Genomic DNA, 18828 nt, shown 5'->3' on the forward strand with positions numbered 1-18828 from the left:
AACTCCAGGACTGGATGGCATACCAGAGGAGTTATACCAAACCTTTTTGATATACACAGAGGACTGTTATTAGCATGTTTTAACCACTCCTATATAAATGGTATATTATCTGACACTCAACAAGAAGGTCTGATATCATTATTACTGAAACAGGATCCAAGTGGTATTCATAAAGATCCAGGCCATTAAAAAAATTGGAAGCCTCATACACTTCAGTGTTGTGATGCAGAAATTCTAGCAAAATGCTTGGCACATAGAATTAAAAAGGTATTGTCAGATATTATTCATCCTAATCAGACAGGTTTTTTACATGGACGGTACATTGGAGATAATATAAGACAAGTACTGGAAACAATAGAATACTATGAAATATCAGGGAAACCAGGCCTGGTTTTCATAGCTGACTTTGAAAAGGCTTTTGATAAAGTATGACTGGAGTTAATGCCTGGAATATTTCAATTTTGTAGAATCTCTTATAAAATGGGTTAAAGTTACTCTAGGTGTAAAATAGTAAATAATGGCTACATCTCAGAAAGTTTTAAACTGTCAAGAGGAGTAAAACAGGGCTGTCCACTATCGGCATATCTATTTGTTATTGCCATTCTAATGTTAGCTGTTCAAATCAGATCCAGATTAGAAATCCATGGCTTAAAAACAAAGGTGTCATTGTACGCTGATGATACATGCTTTCTTTTAAAACCACAATTAGAATCCCTCCACAGTCTCCTAGAGGATCTAGATACTTTTTCTAACCTCCATGTATTAAAACCAAATTATGATAAGTGTACTAAATTACATATTGGATCACTAAAAAAATGCAACTTTTACATTACTGTGTAGTTTACCAATAAAATGGTCTGACGAGGATGTGGACATACACGGTATACATATCCTGAAAGAAAGACATGATCTCATTACAATACATTTTTAATAGAAAGTTAGCAAAATAGATAAGATCTTGCTACAATGGAAAGGAAAATACCTGTCTTATTTGTGGAAAAATCACCTTGATTAACTCCTTAGTCATATCAGTTTACCTATTTGCTTATGGTCTTGCCTACACCTAGTGACCTGCTTTTTAAATTATATGAAGAAAAAATATTCAATTTTATTTGGAATGGCAAGCCAGACAATTAAAAGGGCCTATTTATATAATTAATATGAATTTGGAGGGCAGAAATGATTAAATAGTAAAGCATTAGACCTCTCACTAAAGGCATCAGTCACACAAAAGTTATACTTCAATCCAAAATGGTTCTCTAGTAAATTAGTAAGAATGTTCAAGAATGGCCTTTTTCCCTTTATTCAGATTACAACTGCTCACTTTCGGGTTATTTGAAAACAAAATAATCTCCAAGATATTGTTATTTTTTAAACAAGCCATAGAAAGTTGGTTGAAATTTCAGTTTAATCCACCAGAAAAGACAGAACAAATAATACAACAAATATTGTGGTTATACTCAAATATACTAATAAATGTTTAAATATATATATATTTTTTTAAAAAGACATAAATAGGACTGGTGGAGCTATGTCACACATGCTGCTAACACAAACATGGAAAAGTCTGCTCTACCCAAAAATTACAACCAACTAATTACAGCATTACCACAAAAATGGAAGAGGCAAGTGGAAAGGGTAAAAGTAATGTAATGTAATATATATACGCTGCTCAAAAAAATAAAAGGGAACACTTAAACAACACAATGCAACTCCAAGTCAATCACACTTCTGTGAAATCAAACTGTCCACTTAGGAAGCAACACTGATTGACAATACATTTCACATGCTGTTGTGCAAATGGAATAGACAACAGGTGGAAATTATAGGCAATTAGCAAGACACCCCCAATAAAGGAGTGGTTCTGCAGGTGGTGACCACAGACCACTTCTCAGTTCCTATGCTTCCTGGCTGATGTTTTGGTCACTTTTGAATGCTGGCGGTGCTTTCACTCTAGTGGTAGCATGAGACGGAGTCTACAACCCACACAAGTGGCTCAGGTAGTGCAGCTCATCCAGGATGGGACATCAATGCGAGCTGTGGCAAGAAGGTTTGCTGTGTCTGTCAGCGTAGTGTCCAGAGCATGGAGGCGCTACCAGGAGACAGGCCAGTACATCAGGAGATGTGGAGGAGGCCGTAGGAGGGCAACAACCCAGCAGCAGGACCGCTACCTCCACCTTTGTGCAAGGAGGAGCAGGAGGAGCACTGCCAGAGCCCTGCAAAATGACCTCCAGCAGGCCACAAATGTGCATGTGTCTGCTCAAACGGTCAGAAACAGACTCCATGAGGGTGGTATGAGGGCCTGACGTCCACAGGTGGGGGTTGTGCTTACAGCCCAACACCGTGCAGGACGATTGGCATTTGCCAGAGAACAACAATATTGGCAAATTCGCCACTGGCGCACTGTGCTCTTCACAGATGAAAGCAGGTTCACACTGAGCACATGTGACAGACGTGACAGTTTGGAGACGCCGTGGAGAACATTCTGCTGCCTACAACATCCTCCAGCATGACCGGTTTGGCGGTGGGTCAGTCATGGTGTGGGGTGGCATTTCTTTGGGGGGCCGCACAGCCCTCCATGTGCTCGCCAGAGGTAGCCTGACTGTCATTAGGTACCGAGATGAGATCCTCAGACCCCTTGTGAGACCTTATGCTGGTGCGGTTGGCCCTGGGTTCCTCCTAATGCAAGACAATGCTAGACCTCATGTGGCTGGAGTGTGTCAGCAGTTCCTGCAAGAGGAAGGCATTGATGCTATGGACTGGCCCGCCCGTTCCCAGAACCTGAATCCAATTGAGCACATCTGGGACATCATGCCTCGCTCCATCCACCAACACCACGTTGCACCACAGACTGTCCAGAAGTTGGCAGATGCTTTAGTCCAGGTCTGGGAGGAGATCCCTCAGGAGACCATCCGCCACCTCATCAGGAGCATGCCCAGGCATTGTAGGGAGGTCATACAGGCACGTGGAGGTCACACACACTACTGAGCCTCATTTTGACTTGTTTTAAGGACATTACATCAAAGTTGGATGGTTAGTGTGGTTTTCCACTTTAATTTAGAGTGTGACTCCAAATCCAGACCTCCATGGGTTGATGGATTTGATTGATAAAAATTGATAATTGATAATTGATAATTAAAATTGATAAATAAAAAAATTGATAATTTTTGTGTGATTCTGTTGTCAGCACATTCAACTATGTAAGGAAAAAAGTATTTAATAAGAATATTTCATTCATTCAGACATAGCATGTGTTATTTTAGTGTTCCCTTTATTTACTGCGAAGAGGCAGAGTCATTAGTTCATTTATTTTGGTCACAGATCCAGGAATGGCTGAAGAATTGCAACATTTCCCTAGAACTAACACTGGAGATAGCAATACCGCGTGATTTGAAATCATAGTCAATCGATCAATAACATAATAAATATTTTAGCAAAAATGTTCATCTTTAATTTACAATCTGTAGAAACTATGAGAATAGAAAGGTTCAGTACTTTTGTGAAGCGTCACAGCACAGTTCAAAAATATATGGCAAATAGAAATCCAAAATGGATGGTGTTAAGAGATCGATGGGGGGGGTTGAATGGAGCTCAAGGGTGGGACTAATAACAACAAGATAACAAATGTAAGACATACGGGGTCTGTAAAATGTGTATAGGTCTGGAGCTTTTGTGAACTAGCACAGTTAGAAGTGGAAATCAAACTAGATGGGCATCAGAAATAGAGGAAGGCCAGGACTAAAAACACAAAATATATAACTATTGTAAAATAGATTGTGTCTGTAAAATGTGTAAAGTACATTTAAAAAAGTGTGTATATGTAGGTGTATGTATGTATATATATATGTGTATATGTATGAACGTTTATGTATATATATACAGTTGAAGTCGGAGGTATACATACAACTTAGCCAAATACAGTTTTTACAATTCCTGACATTTAATCCGAGTAAACATTCCCATTTTTCAGGTCAGTTAGGATCACCACTTTATTTTAAGAATGTGAAAAGTCAGAATAATAATAGAGAGAATGATTTATCACATTCCCAGTGGGTCAGAAGTTTACATACACTCAATTAGTATTTGGTAGCATTTCATTTAAATTGTTTAACTTGGGTCAAACGTTTTGGGTAGCCTTCTACAAGCTTCCCACAATAAGTTGGGTGAATTTTGGCCCATTCCTCCTGACAGAGCTGGTGTAACTGAGTCAGGTTTGTAGGCCTCCTTGCTCGCACATGCTTTTTCAGTTCTGCCCACACATTTTCTATAGGATTGAGGTCAGGGCTTTGTGATGGCCACTCCAATACCTTGACTTTGTTGTCATTAAGCCATTTTGCCGCAACTTTGGAAGTATGCTTGTGGTCATTGTCGATTTGGAAGAACCATTTGCGACCAGGCTTTAACTTCCTTACTGATGTCTTGGGATGTTGTTTCAATATAACCACATAATTTTCCTCCCTCATGATGCCATCTATTTTGTGAAGTGCACCAGTCCCTCCTGCAGCAAAGCACAGGCACAAACAACTGTTTACAGGCACAGTCAACTTAGTGTATGTAAACTTCTGACCCACTGGAATTGGGATACAGTGAATTATAAGTGAAATAATCTGTCTGTAAACAATTGTTGGAAAAATTACTTGTGTCATGTACAATGTAGATGTCCTAACCGACTTGCCAAAACTATAGTTTGTTAACAAGAAATTTGTGAAGTGAAAAAAAAAAAGTTTTAATGACTTCAACCTACGTGTATGTAAACTTCTGACTTCAACTGTATGTAAATGGGTATGTGTATGTATGTATATAGATATATATATGCCCAAAAAATATATGGGGAATTGCAGACAATTGCATTGATGGAAGCAACAATCTATCCGCAATATTAAAGCTGATCCAACCCCTAAAATTAAAAAATAAATAAATTTAAAAGTAGAGTGATGGAGTGCTGCATCAGATGACCTGGCCTCCACAATCCCCCAACCTCAACCCAATTGAGATGGTTTGGGATAAGTGAAGGAAAAGCAGCCAACAAGTGCTCAGCATGTGTGAGAACTCCTTCAAGACTGTTGGAAAGACTGAAGCTTCATTCCAGGTGAAGCAGGTTGAAAGCATGCCAAGAGTGTGCAAAGCTGTCATCAAGGCAAAGAGTGGCTATTCGAAGAATCTAAAATCTTAAATATTTTTGGGGTTACTACATGATTCCATGTGTTACATTTGATAGTTTTGATGTCTTCACTATTATTCTACAATGTATAAAATAGTACAAATAAAGAAAAAACCCTTCTAAAACGTTTGACCGGTAGTGTATATATAATAATAATTGATAAACAGCCCCTAAATAATTTTCTGTTTGTAATTGAAAAATTCTGACAACTGAGCAATGTAAAATACAAATATTTAGGAAAAGTCAGGGAAGGAGCAGGACGTTGCCTACAAAATGGCAGATCTATTTTCATTTCAAAATCCAGCGGCAGTGGGTGTCGGCTTTGGCTTTGGCAGTTCTAATGTTAAGGCGTTCATAGACCATCACCATCAATGTTTCCATTTTTTCTTCTCTTATCTGTTTTGTATTGAATTGAATAAAATAGGAATGTCTCACAGTAAGAATTTTACTTTAGGAATTGTAGCCTCTAGCACATGGCTATGATGCAACCTTTCCTCTCCAAAGCTGGGAATTTTTAAATGAGAAACGAAAAGGGGAAAAAAGAGGAAAGTTGACTGAACTGGAGTGACAGTTGAAAGTAGGGAAATGTTTCACTTCAGATTGACACTTCAGTGAGGAGGAGGGCGAGGAAGAAAAAAACGACTTTTAAGTAGTACCCTTAGGCAAGGAACAGTGTTAAGTGTTCTCTTACAGATTTCAAAGTGGAAATGAATGGTTGACTTTCCTTGAAAACGGAGTTGCCATAGCAACACAGCTTTTATTTCATATTTCCACTGCTACAGGTAGTTAAATAGACGCACAATAGATGTGATGAAGAAGAATAAAAGAGCGGTTCTAACGGTTCTTCCTCCTGAGGTGTGTTGCTGCCGAACCTGGACCATTCACCAAAACGAACCCCTTCTCATTCCAACCTCCCGATTTAGACTATATCCCCCTACTGCTCCCATCTGTGCTGGTGTTGCAACAAGGGGTTTTCACAGAAGGAAAATAAGATGAAATATTCCCCATGTAAAGTCATGGCTAGAGGGCATCTTTAAACCCTTCGGACCTCTCAGGGTTCTCCTGCGGAGAAGTGTGTAGGGATCTGGCCTTGGTACAATGGGTGGAGGAGGGTTCAAATCCTATGTGCAATATCACAGACATAGTCCTAGCCAAGGTACTTATCCTGCATAGCTGGTTTCACTGGGTTATCCTCAATCCTATTTTATGACTGTATAAATTCTTCATGGATAAGGAGGCATGCTAAGTGAATAACTATGATAATAATATTCTGAAAGTGAGACGAGGAGGGAGGGTTTATTAAGGGAGGGAGAAAGGAAGGAAAATAAAATTGCATACCACATACTTTAAATCAAATATATTCTAGGAGATCTGATGGTGATGATGATGGTTGGGGAGGTGGGGATGGAGGGGGAAGTCTGACAGGTTGTTTTAAATGAGGTAGGAGAGAGAGTGGCGCATCAATGAAATCAATAGCGGCATTAACACATTGAGCTGTTAAACCTGTTTGCATTCTGACATTTTCCTTTAGCACAATTAAGCGGTTGAGATATGCGAGTCAACTCTGATTAGCTGAGCAGTTGCTAAATCTGACGTAACCATGGTATGCCTACGCCTAGCTACCTCAGTGTATCTCAGGGGGTCTTTCACACCAAATTGTTTTGGAGCGGTTTCTCCAAACTCTGGTGTGTTTACTCCCTTAGTTTGGTTCGTTTAGACTGGTGTGAACACTATGTACACTCAGGCACGCACCAAACAATGCACAGTGGTTCGCTCAAAAAGGGTGGTCTCAGTCCGTTATCATTCATACCGGGGTACAGTTTGCTGCAGGTGTGAACGCAGTCCGAAACAAACACAGGAAAGGAACCAGAGTCGAGCAGAATTTTTGGCTGTTTGAATGTGAGCATTTGATAAAATGCACGCATTATTATAACTTGATATCTCTGAAACATTTTGTGAGTAGCAGCTAATTTCTGAGCGCATCCTATGCATATTAGGGGAGACCAGGGATGTACATGTAGGCTAATTAATATTCAATGCACGTTTCAGTTAGAGCGGCTGTCTCACCGTTTTCCTCCCGCATGTTGTTGGAAGACCAAAGCGAAATATGATGATTGGGACACACAAGTGATGCTCCATGAGGATCATAGATGTATGAAACTAATGGTTGCATGAGCACATCACTTTCTTTAGGCATTTCAGTTCGTTTAACATTTGGCAAATGTGAAACCACCCGGACCCCCCCCCCCCCATACACTGTCACAAATAAACAAACTGTGATTGGAACTATAGCTCAGAACTGTGTGTGACAACGCCCTGAAACATAAAAGAGAACACTGCTAGATCAGTTCTCTGTCGGTTAAAAAAAGAAACCCCACAGCCATGTAGCACATGTTTGAAACACCTTGTCCTTGTCAGTGTCGGTGTTTGATGCGATCAGGGACGTGTTTAAGAAGCTTTGGGAGGGGAATGGGGGAAGAGGGAGGGTAGAGGGGAAGGGGGGAGAGTTGGAGCACTCCAACCTCACATATGGGTGAGCCTGAAGATGTCTGGCCTGTAAAAGCTTCCATATCCATCCACCCCCCCTCCCCCTCCTTTCCCTCCCTCCCTCCCTCCATCATTGTTTCACTCCCACAGTGTCATCTGTCTCCGTGCTTACAGCCACTTGGCAGCCTACCACAGGTTTAGGGCAGATAAACATTTAACTAAATGTTGCACCCACTCCAAATCCAGGATTACATCCCTCTCATTCAATATTTGGGGTGTTTAAACACTTGCAGTGGATGTGGCTTTCTGCCTGGTCTGAAGATCTAAATCAAATTCCACAAATATAACCCAAGTGAGGGACACAGAGAAAGAAGGTGTGCTAGTCGTGACAATTCTAAACATGTCAGTACCGGAAATAATGTTATAACCATTCCTGGCCAGCATTTAGGAGTTTACATTCGAAGAAAGAAATCAACATTGCTTAGCCTACCTCTGCCATCTTGGCAAGCTCTGTCCAGTCAGCTTTGTTGTAGCTGCACATTATACTGGAGATAATGACCTAGAGAAAGAGAGAAGAATCATATACGACTGAGTGATAAATCCATTGCGGCTCAAACTAAAAGTTTCATTTCAACACATTAGAAAACAGATCTGAGAGGAGCAGCCATTATCCTATCTTTAAGAAGCACCGGCATTGTCCTCCCTCAGTCACAAAATCAATATTTATAATTTTATAAGATCAGGACAAATCCAGTGTGTTTGCCAGCGTTATTAAAACAATAAAAACACCAGAGAGAGGTACAGATGTAGGATCTTCATTTGAGTCCGTTTGCTACGGCAGGAAAATGATCCTGCAGGGAAAGGAAATATGGATTATTATGACACATTTTTGCTAGGGAAAATCAAGTCTGAAATTTAAAAGAGGAAATTACAAACTTCAGAAGCCTTTTTAAACCTTAGATACACTACAAGTGTAAAATGTCCCGCATTTCAGGAAAGTTCTCTTGCAACAGGGAGATCAAATTAAGATCCTACACATGTATTTGCAGGAGGCTCTGAGTGGATTAGACTAGGTCTCTCTCCTCCAGACATACAATAAGCCCTCTATAAAACAGGTTATATAGGCCCCTGCTTCTTAATATTGCCTCCCGGTTTTAAGTAATCACAGAAATAAAAAGGACCATGATGTATAGACATGATGCTGAGGATCCCCGATGGGTCCAATCCACAAAGAGGTAAGAGCTACTACCCCCATTGGCTGGGAGGCAGAGGACGTCTTCTGGAGATATTGAGGAACATTATTTCTGACCACATATATCTGATGTGCCTGCTTTGTGTTATAACTGTCTGGAAACTGTATGTGTGTGTGTGTGTGTGTGTGTGTGTGTGTGTGTGTGTGTGTGTGTGTGTGTGTGTGTGTGTTCATGGTCAGCTTATTGTATGTCTATACAGAGAAAATCATTGAAAAAAGATTACATCTCTGTGGAATTAGATCACACTACAACTTTCCTTCTGTATCAACATTATAAAGGAATTCAAAGTAAACGCTGATGCTAAGTAGCTATTAATCAAGTACTGTGACTGCCTTGTACAGCTTCCTCTCTTCTTGCCATGATATTAACTGTTAAACTATGTTATTGTACTACGTATTAAAGTTGTAAAAGACAGTTAATGTTACTCGTTCCAACAGCAGGCCTTCTAAAAGAGTTAGGATCCAGGGGAGGACATTAAACAGAAAGGCTGAACCCCCTCCAGCGAGAAATATCTAGTAGATATACATCTCCTTTTAGCCAGGTACAGCACGAAGGTTCCTCAATCCACCACAGCAGCCAGACACACACCAAGACGCAACTCCAGCCCTGCTGTGGTTTAATGAAGGTTTAAATAGACCTAGATTTAACTGTGCAAATAAAGTGAAAGCTCCCCTTGACTCCATGACATTTACAATGGCCAATATGCAGGCCCTGCTTGACATATTAGTCATATTGGAGCTTTCTGTTTTCAGGAATATTAGACTTCCATAGGTGATGTTATGAGAGGGTACGCCGTCTCGGCTTAGCTAGTTTCTCGTCGTGTGGCTCGAGAAACTGTAACTACAGATGAAACACATAAAATGGAGATGGTAAAACAGAGCAAAATGTACCATTATACTGAATAGTTGTCCTTGATGTTGTTTGGTATCTCAACGGCTATGGCACTGGTGGTGTGTGTGTGTGTGTGTGTGTGTGTGTGTGTGTGTGTGTGTGTGTGTGTCTCTCTCAACAACACAGTACCAAAGGCACTGCTCGGTCTAAACAAGTTACATCCACTGCAAACCCTCTGATGCTGTGTGAATGTGTGTGTTTGAATATGCGCATGAGGATCATCTTGTTATTATCAGCTCAACCACAGAGCCATGGAGCCCTGAGCTATACACTACAGAAATGACTTCTTCTTCCCCATTACCGCTAACAACACCATGGTATCCATGGAGATACCGGACATCACCTGGAAACTGTCACCTAGAGCCGAATCAGCCGATAGCCCACGGGAAAATGTGCGACAATTTTCGCTCCCTTCCCCCTCTCCTTAACTCCACTCTATTAGCACCACTAGGGATAATGAGAACACATTTGGCACTTGGTGGACGGCACCTCAATCGGGGCTATTTGTCCAGACTGCTCTGACCTAAAAAGCTAGGTGCTATTGGGGTAATTGGAAGGGCAAATAGGCCAGTATTTCCTTTGGTGCACTGTTTGTCAGAAAGAAGAAAAAAATTACTCTGTCTGTGTGCTTTACAGGTCATGGTACAGTTTGAGAGAGAGCTCAGTCTGGTCACGCACACACACTGGCATAGCACCCCCCGTGCTCCTTTGTGTTCCAATGAAACATATCCCAGAAGCGCTAATTTACAGGGAAACACGGAGCTCAGTGCTTTGTCCTGCTTCATTCTGGATCTGTGAAAGGGCTAGGGAGGAGAAACACACTATGACTGATCTAAAAACCACAAGAGGCATTTCACACTGTCTTTTTTCATCCACCTAACAATAGCTGTTGAAGCGAATGCAGGGCATCAGTGACATTATTCCTCTCAGACTTTCATTAACAATGGTCAGGGGAACATCAATGAATCCTTTGATACTGTACATCTGGAGTTTCCAAAAGTTGGGAGAACAAACTCTTAGAAATTAACAAATTACCCAGCAAACACGGAACGTTCTCAGGACATTAGGCAACATTCCCATTAGGTCCCTTTAAGGGTATTTGCGAGAAGTTATTACTCTGATGTTCTGTTAATTGGAACATTAACACATGACGTTAACCTCGGGACCATAAAAGGATGTTCAGTACAGGTCCCGGTTTGGTCACAGTATCATGTTAGTATTTTATGAAAATATACCTATTTGGTCCTGATAGGAAGTTATATATGGGAAATTCAATGACCACAAGGGGACGTTTCATTATGGTCAAGAGGACGTCGCATGATGGTCCCAAGGGAACATTCCCTGCGGGACATTAGAGTAAATCACTGTAAGTTACCAGCACATCACTGAGGACCATGTCAGGATCTTCTAAGGATGTTTTCAGGACTGTCATTTTACTAGTCTTCAGGACATTGCATGATGGTCCAAAGGAAACGTCCCTGCAAACAAAAATGAGTCGTATGGACGTCCCCGGGGACGTCACAAAATGGTTGCCTAAAGTGGTCAGGTCGTTGTGTCATCCCCTGGAAGTTTAGTCTAGTTCCCGGTTTGTTCTGAGGATGTCCCTAAGGATGTTTTCAGGATGTTTTCGGGCTGTTGTGTCATGATCCCCTGGAGGACCATGAAACAAAGTTCTGAAATGGGAACATCCCCAGAACAAACCCGGAACTAAACAGAACCTTCAGGTTACAATGACAACATCCCAAGAACATCCTAAAAATGTCCATAGGACCATGACACAACGTCCTCATGACTTAAGCCAACCATTTTGTGACGTTTCAGGGACGTCCTAATGACCAATTTTTGTTTGCAGGGAAAAAGCATGTTGTCATTGCAGTATCCAGCATAAACAAAGCAATACATTGCAACCCCTTGAACGAATGGCACTCCATTCTGCTGTTTCAATACAAGCTCATTAGACAGATATACTGTGGGAGTGTGTCCCAAATGGCATCCTAGTCCCTATAGTCCACTTCTTTTGATCAAGGCCCATAGGGCAGTAACTTACCTTGTTGGGGAAGTCAGCTTTGAGCTCGGTAACACTCTGGCACCAGTAGGCTGCAGTCTTCTCACTGATCAGCTCGATATTGAGGAAGGAGCTCTGTCCCGGACCGAACATGGGGCCTGAGGTCGTCCCACGCACGATGCGGGGAGACACGTTGGTCACCAAGTCCTATACGGAACAAGAGAGCAACAAAACAATGTTATAGTGGTTATATAGATTAAAACCATTAAGTGCACTTCAAAAGTGAACAAAAGCTAGGGAACAAGAAAGCAACACAACAATGTTATAAAGTAAACCCTTTTTTAGTGCACCTCCAAGTGACTAAAACCTAGGGAACAAGAAAGCAAGACAATGATGTTAAAGTGGTTGTAATGTTATCGTCAACTCATTTTATTCAATAGCACACTTACACGTGTACTCTTCAGATGAGACCTTTTCTATTTCTGCAGGCCATTTCAAAGTGGCTCTGTTAAATATATGTAATTACCTACAGGTACAGTTTCATAAATCTACAGCGCTAGGAGTAAATATCCGAGCAGTCCTAGCTTTTACTTCAGTTGTTCAATGGATCTCTTCCAAGGCGTTGGAAGACCTGTTACCAGTCATACGTTCTAAATTCATATTTTTTCCCTGTAAAACACCATAAGAAAAGACAATTACAGTAATATTTTATAAAAATACATGACACAAACTCAATAATGATATTTCTTTTTTTTCATCCCAGGGTGCTTTGTGGTCTGAACTATCTTCATCTTTAATCAGATACTGACCGGTGCAACTCTTTAGAAATACAGCCCAGATGATGAAGTGCCGTCAACACTGAGAGAAAAGCTTTTACATGACAAAATAAAGGAATTAATTCATCAACTTGAAATGATTTAATAATATATCTCAGTAGGCAGCTCGGTCTCTCTCTCTTGTTCCGTCTCTCTCCCTCTCGCTCTCTTTCTGTGTGTTTTATGCAGCATAAGGTTGTCTTTTTTTTGCTGAATGAGTACTTTGAGATCCCTCACCCCTTCAGAAGTCTCTCTCTCTCTCTCTCTCTCTGATAGATTTACCCTCCACGCGACAGAAACATACATCAAACCTGGCAATGGTTCATGGACAAAAAAATCTGCCAAATGGCCATAATGTCCAGCAGTAATTACATTCCTGTGAAGGGGAACAGGGGAAGAGAAAAGGAACAGCATTTTTGTGAAGTCCTCCCCTGGAAGTGTAATCAGAGTGCAGTATACATCACATCCAAGCCTGAGCCAGTCCAGGCCAGGGGAGGCAGCTGGCAGCTTACACCAAGCTAATGCGTTGACCAACCTGCTGATGGCTTTGGCACATCTCAAAACACATACAAGTACTACAAATAGAAGGTCACTATGTGTAGAACAACAAACAGTTGGCCTTCAGTGTACAGCATTAGGGGAAAAGGTACAGTGCAGATCCTGTACAGTAGCTAGCGTATTTGGTTTGCATTGTGTTGCAACTTGCACTGTATATTGACCTCATACTTGGCCTTTTGAGGACATAACTTATTGTGTTTATTACTGTGCAGAATAAACTGGGTAAAATTGTAATTAATAGCTTGATTAAATCTAAAGTTGAATTGACATTATATTTAATATTACACATATTATTTTCCTAATTAACTAATACCAATTAAAGTAACCATTAACGAATCTGAATTAATTTACATATATATTTAGGGAACAACCTTAATGCAAACAATTAAGATAATAGCATGGTAACTTAATTTCATAACATTTGGACATTTTTCAAACTACATAGACAAAAAACATTAATTAGCTGTAATTAGTACTAATTTGCATGTCTGAATAAGACGCAGCATGGCCACAATCCGAGTTCCCTTTTTAACACTTTATTTGCCAAACGGTGCTGTCGGTTCAAGTGTTCCACACTATAACGAATCACACTATATATAGCTGGTTCTATAGGATTTCACATATTCTACATCCCCCGCAAGCGTTAGCTTGGACAGTTGTTTGTAGAGTCAAACCTACTTAGGGATTTAGGTAATCACAGGTTTGTCTATGTCTATCCAGGATGAATATAATATTTGTCTTATAGAAGCTGGAAGAAGTTGCTCCTAATTTGTACAGAAACATTGAAAATAAATAGTGTTTTTCTTCTCCCCATTTTATCATAGAAGTGTGGTGGTACCCTCAGGTGACAAAGAAATAAGAAAAAAAAGGGGGAGGGGGGCGGGCGAGTGTGGAGAATTGAGGCAGCCATCCCCAGGGCTTGGGGCGGATCTACAAGTTGCTATTTAATGAAGACTGTGACCAGGGAACATTACGCTGCTGGGCTTATTTATTATCAAGACAGGGCGGAACATGAGTTTTAATATTAAACTACTGGAAACCATGAAAATTGCCCAAAGGGAGAGCAACAGCATGCCACCGAGACACAGGTGCCACATACAGTGGCAAGAGATAAGGCTAGTCCCCTACTTCTCCTCCCTCCTCCTCCTCCACCTTTCTTTCTCTCTCTCATCTTCCACCTTTCTCTCTCTCTCTCCTCTTCCACCTTTCTCTCTCTCTCTTTCCATCTCTCTCCGTGTTACATAACAAAATACACTTCATTTCAACAGAATTGTTCAGCTAGCTAGACCATGTAGAAAATAGTAAGCCCGGTCCAGGTGTGACCGGAAGGCCTTTACTTGTTATTGAGTGCATGGATTAAAATGTCTGCTGAGCAGTCTGTGACTACTTCTTTCATTTCAAGGACTCCTTGCCTGGTTGGGAAACAGGGCTACCCTGCTGTCCCCTGACAAGAAGGATCGTGTCGAAATGGACAATGGTAGTGAGGCGAGCTGACTTCCCTTTCTCTCATGTGATTGGTTAACAGGTCTGTTTATGTTTAGGGGCCGACTTGGCTTTATCACGTCGACACAGGTCTCTAATCCCCCCAGTACAGCAAGCAGCCTTTTGAGAAAGGAACACATGCGAGAAATACTAATCAAATGCAGTGGACTGCACCGTCTGTGACACACACACACACACACACACACACACACACACACACACACACACACACACACACACACACACACACACACACACACACACAAAGCCCCTCTTGTGATTTTGAGCTATATTCTGTGTTTATTAACACAAGCAGCTATACGGTCATTGCTTCAATGGCCTTATCATGGTAAATCCTTTCCACAGTTGGAATTCGAGAGAGAGAGAGAGAGAGAGAGAGAGAGAGAGAGAAAAAGAGAGAGAGAGGGAGACAGAGGGACAGAGAAAATGAGAGAGAGAAAGAACGAGAGAAGAGAGAAAGAATGAGAGAGACAATATTTAATGTGTATCTTAACACATGCATCACAACACATTTACAGTTTTTTATTGTATCATATTACGTTTTTAGCCGTGTATTTGTATGTGTTGAATATTTGAGAGAGAGAGAAATCATTTTAACCACATTTATCGTGGTGATTGGTACTGTCATTACTGCTAAGAGAGGTTGGGGGTAATGGCAATAACTGTTAAGTGAAAACATTCTCTTTTAGGTTTTGTTCTTCTTTTTCTTAATGTCCTCCTTTTTTCCTGTGATATTAAATTATTGTCTATTGTACATGTGTTTACATGCCCTGGGGAAGTAACACTCTCTCTCTCTCTCTCTCTCTCTCTCTCTCTCGACAGGAGAGGTCAAGAGCAGTACATACAGACTTAAAGGAGATAATCCTCCACATTAGACCACAGACTATAGCTAATACCAAGCCAAATATTTTACCATTCAGAGGCAGAGTGGCATGTCTGCCAGTAAAGATCGTCATCGGACTGAGGGTAAAACACACGGGAACTTCTTAAGAGTGATATAGAACAGCAAGAACTAATACAATGTACTCAAAAAGAACAGCTAGTACTTACAGTACCAGCCAACATTTTGGACACACCTACTCATTCAAGGGTTTTTCATTATTTTTTACTATATTCTACATTGTAGAATAATAGTGAAGACTTCAAAACTATGAAATAGCACATGGAATCATGTAGTAACCAAACACTTGTTACACAAATCAAAATATATGTTATATATGAGAATCTTCAAAGCAGCTACCCTTTGCCTTGATGACAGCTTTGAACACTCTTGGTATTTTTCTCAACCAGCTTCCCCTTTCCAACAGTCTTCAAGGAGTTCCCACATAATGCACTTTTTGGCTGCTTTTCCTTAACTCTGCGGTCCAACTCATCCCAAACCATCTCAATTGGGTTAAAGTCAGGTGATTGTGGAGGCCAGGTCATCTGATGCAGCACTCTATCACTCTCCCTCTTGGTCGAATAGCCCTTACACAGCCTGGAGGTGTGTTGGGTCATTGTCCTGTTGAAAAACAAATGATGGTCCCACTAAGCGCAAACCGGATGGGATGGCTGCAGAATGCTGTGGTAGCCATGCTGGTTAAGTGTGCCTTGAATTCTAAATAAATCACAGACAGTGTCATCAGCAGAGCACCTTCACACCATCATACCTCCTCCTCCACACTCCAAGGTGGGAACCATGCATATGGAGACTATCCGTTCCCCTACTCTGCATCTCACAAACACACCGTGGTTGGACCAATAATCTCAAATTTGGATTTATCAGACCAAAGGACGTCTCCACCGGTCAAATGTCATTTGCTCGTTTTTCTTGGCCCAAGCAAGTCTCTTCATCTTTTTGGTGTCATTTAGTAGTGTTTTTTTTTTGGCAGCAATTCGACCATGAATGCCTGATTCAAGCAGTCTCCTCTGAACAATTGATGTTGAGATGTGTTTATTACTTGAACTCTGTGAAGCATTTATTTGGGCTGCAATTTCTGAGGCTGGTAACTCTAATGAGGCTGGTAACTCACAGCACTTGATGGTTTTTGCGACTGCACTAGAAGAAGCAAAGCTGTCATCAAGGCAAAGGGTGGCTACTTTGAAGAATCTCAAAAATATAATATATATTTTTTAATTTGTTAAACACTTTTTTTGTTACTACATGATTCCATGTGTTACTTCATAGTTCTGATGTCTTCACAATGTTTCTACAATGTAGAAAATGGTGAAAATAAAGAAAAACCCTGGAATGAGTAAGTAGGTGTGTCCAAACTTTTGACTGGTACTGTAAGTATTTGATGTTGGAATTTTAAGTAAAACCTCTGTGCTAAAAATAACACGCAGACGTTAAATTATGTCATTGCTTATTGGAAATAAAAAACTACGTCACACTTTATTTGGATAGTCCATCTGTAGATGCTCTACAGAATATCAGAAACATTTAAATATCTACCAACCCTATCCCTAGTCTAACCCTAACCTCAACCCTTACCAAATCAAACTGTTTTGGAAACAACAGGTGTGGACTAACAGTGAAATGTTTACTTCCCAACAATGCAGAGAGAAAGACCATAGAAAAATAATAGAAAAGTAAAACACGTAATAATAAAAGTTAGAACATATACACAATAAGTAATGACAACTTGACTAATGTACATGAGGTAATAGTACCAAGTCGATGTGCAGCGGTACGAGGTAATCGAGGTAGATACAGTGCATTCGGAAAGTATTCAGATTTTTTCCCACATTTTGATACGTTACAGCCTTATTCTAAAATTGATTAAATATTTTTGCCCATCAATCTACAAACACCCCATAATGACAAGGCGAAAACAAGATTCTCAAATATAACATATATTTTGATTTGTGTAACAAGTGTTTGGTTACTACATGATTCCATGTGCTATTTCATAGTTTTGAAGTCTTCACTATTATTCTACAATGTAGAATATAGTAAAAAATAATGAAAAACCCTTGAATGAGTAGGTGTGTCCAAAATGTTGGCTGGTACTGTAAGTACTAGCTGTTCTTTTTGAGTACATTGTATTAGTTCTTGCTGTTCTATATCACTCTCGATCCCTAACTCTCGAGTCTTCATGGGTATGATGCAACAAACACACTTGTATTTGGGGAGTTTCTCCCATTATTCTCAGCACATCCTCTCAAGCCCTGTCAGGGTGAATGAGTAGCTATGCTGCACAGCTATTTTAGAAGTTAGATCGGGTTCAAGTCCGGGCTCTGGCTGGGCCACTCAACGACATTCAGATACTTGTCCCGAAGCCACTTCTGCATTGTTTTGGCTATGTGTTTAGGGTCGTTGTCCTGTTGGAAAGTGAATCTTCACCCTAGTCTGAGGTCCTGAGCGCTCTGGAGCAGGTTTTTCTCAAGGATCTCTCTGTACTTTGCTGCGTTCATCTTTCCCACGATCATGACTAGTCTCCCAGTACCTGCCACTGAAAAACATGCCCGCAGCATGATGCTGCCACCACCATGCTTCACCATAGGAACTGTGCCAGGTTTCCTTCAGATGTGATGCTTGGCATTCAGGCCATGGAAACAGGATGCGCCTGAGCTCAATTAACTGTCTCATAGCAAAGGGTCTGAATAAAGTATTTTTTAAATTATTTTTTTCTGTCAATATGCAAAACATTTGCCAAATGGAGGGCGAAGGAGAGTTTTGTATGAGTCTCTGTGTGTGGAGTAAAGGTGATCTAAAGTTTTTTTCACCTCTAGTTGCACAGCTGACATGCTGGTAGAAATGAGATAAAACGTATTACATTTTTCCTGCATTAAAATCATAGGCCACTAGAAGCGCCACCTCCGGATGACCTCTTGTTTGCTTATGGCCCTACACAGCTCAATGAGTGGTGGTAAATAGACAGCTATGCAAAATATGGATTAAAACACTCTTGGTAAATAGTACTATCATAATAGCTTATCATGAGGTATTCTAACTCAGGTGAGCAAAACCTCGAGACTTCCTTAATATTAAAGATTATGCACCAGCTGTTGTTAACAAAGTGACACAGACCACCACCCCTAAAAGCTTACCCGACGCTGACGCTCTCTCCTGCCGAAGCATAGCAAAACCAGCTAGGATATTATCCATGTCCGAAATCGCCAAGTATCGGAGAAATAGGATCACAGTTCTTCAGGTCCCATTGATAGGACAAT

The 18828-nt window shown here is 40.7% G+C and overlaps 1 protein-coding gene across 1 annotated transcript in view; it reads right to left on the reverse strand.

Annotated features, from left to right (window-relative positions):
* Nucleotides 1-18828, reverse strand: part of LOC115105060 (dihydropyrimidine dehydrogenase [NADP(+)]-like) — a 206812-nt gene that overhangs the window by 87064 nt on the left and 100920 nt on the right. Inside the window, exons 14-15 of the mRNA XM_065006803.1 lie at nt 11840-12004; nt 8139-8207 (exon numbers count right to left, since the gene is read on the reverse strand). Coding sequence (XP_064862875.1) covers nt 8139-8207; nt 11840-12004 — 234 coding nt within the window. The remainder of the gene's footprint in view (nt 1-8138; nt 8208-11839; nt 12005-18828) is intronic.

Source organism: Oncorhynchus nerka, linkage group LG22 (genome assembly GCF_034236695.1).
Source record: "Oncorhynchus nerka isolate Pitt River linkage group LG22, Oner_Uvic_2.0, whole genome shotgun sequence".
Taxonomy (NCBI): domain Eukaryota; kingdom Metazoa; phylum Chordata; class Actinopteri; order Salmoniformes; family Salmonidae; genus Oncorhynchus; species Oncorhynchus nerka.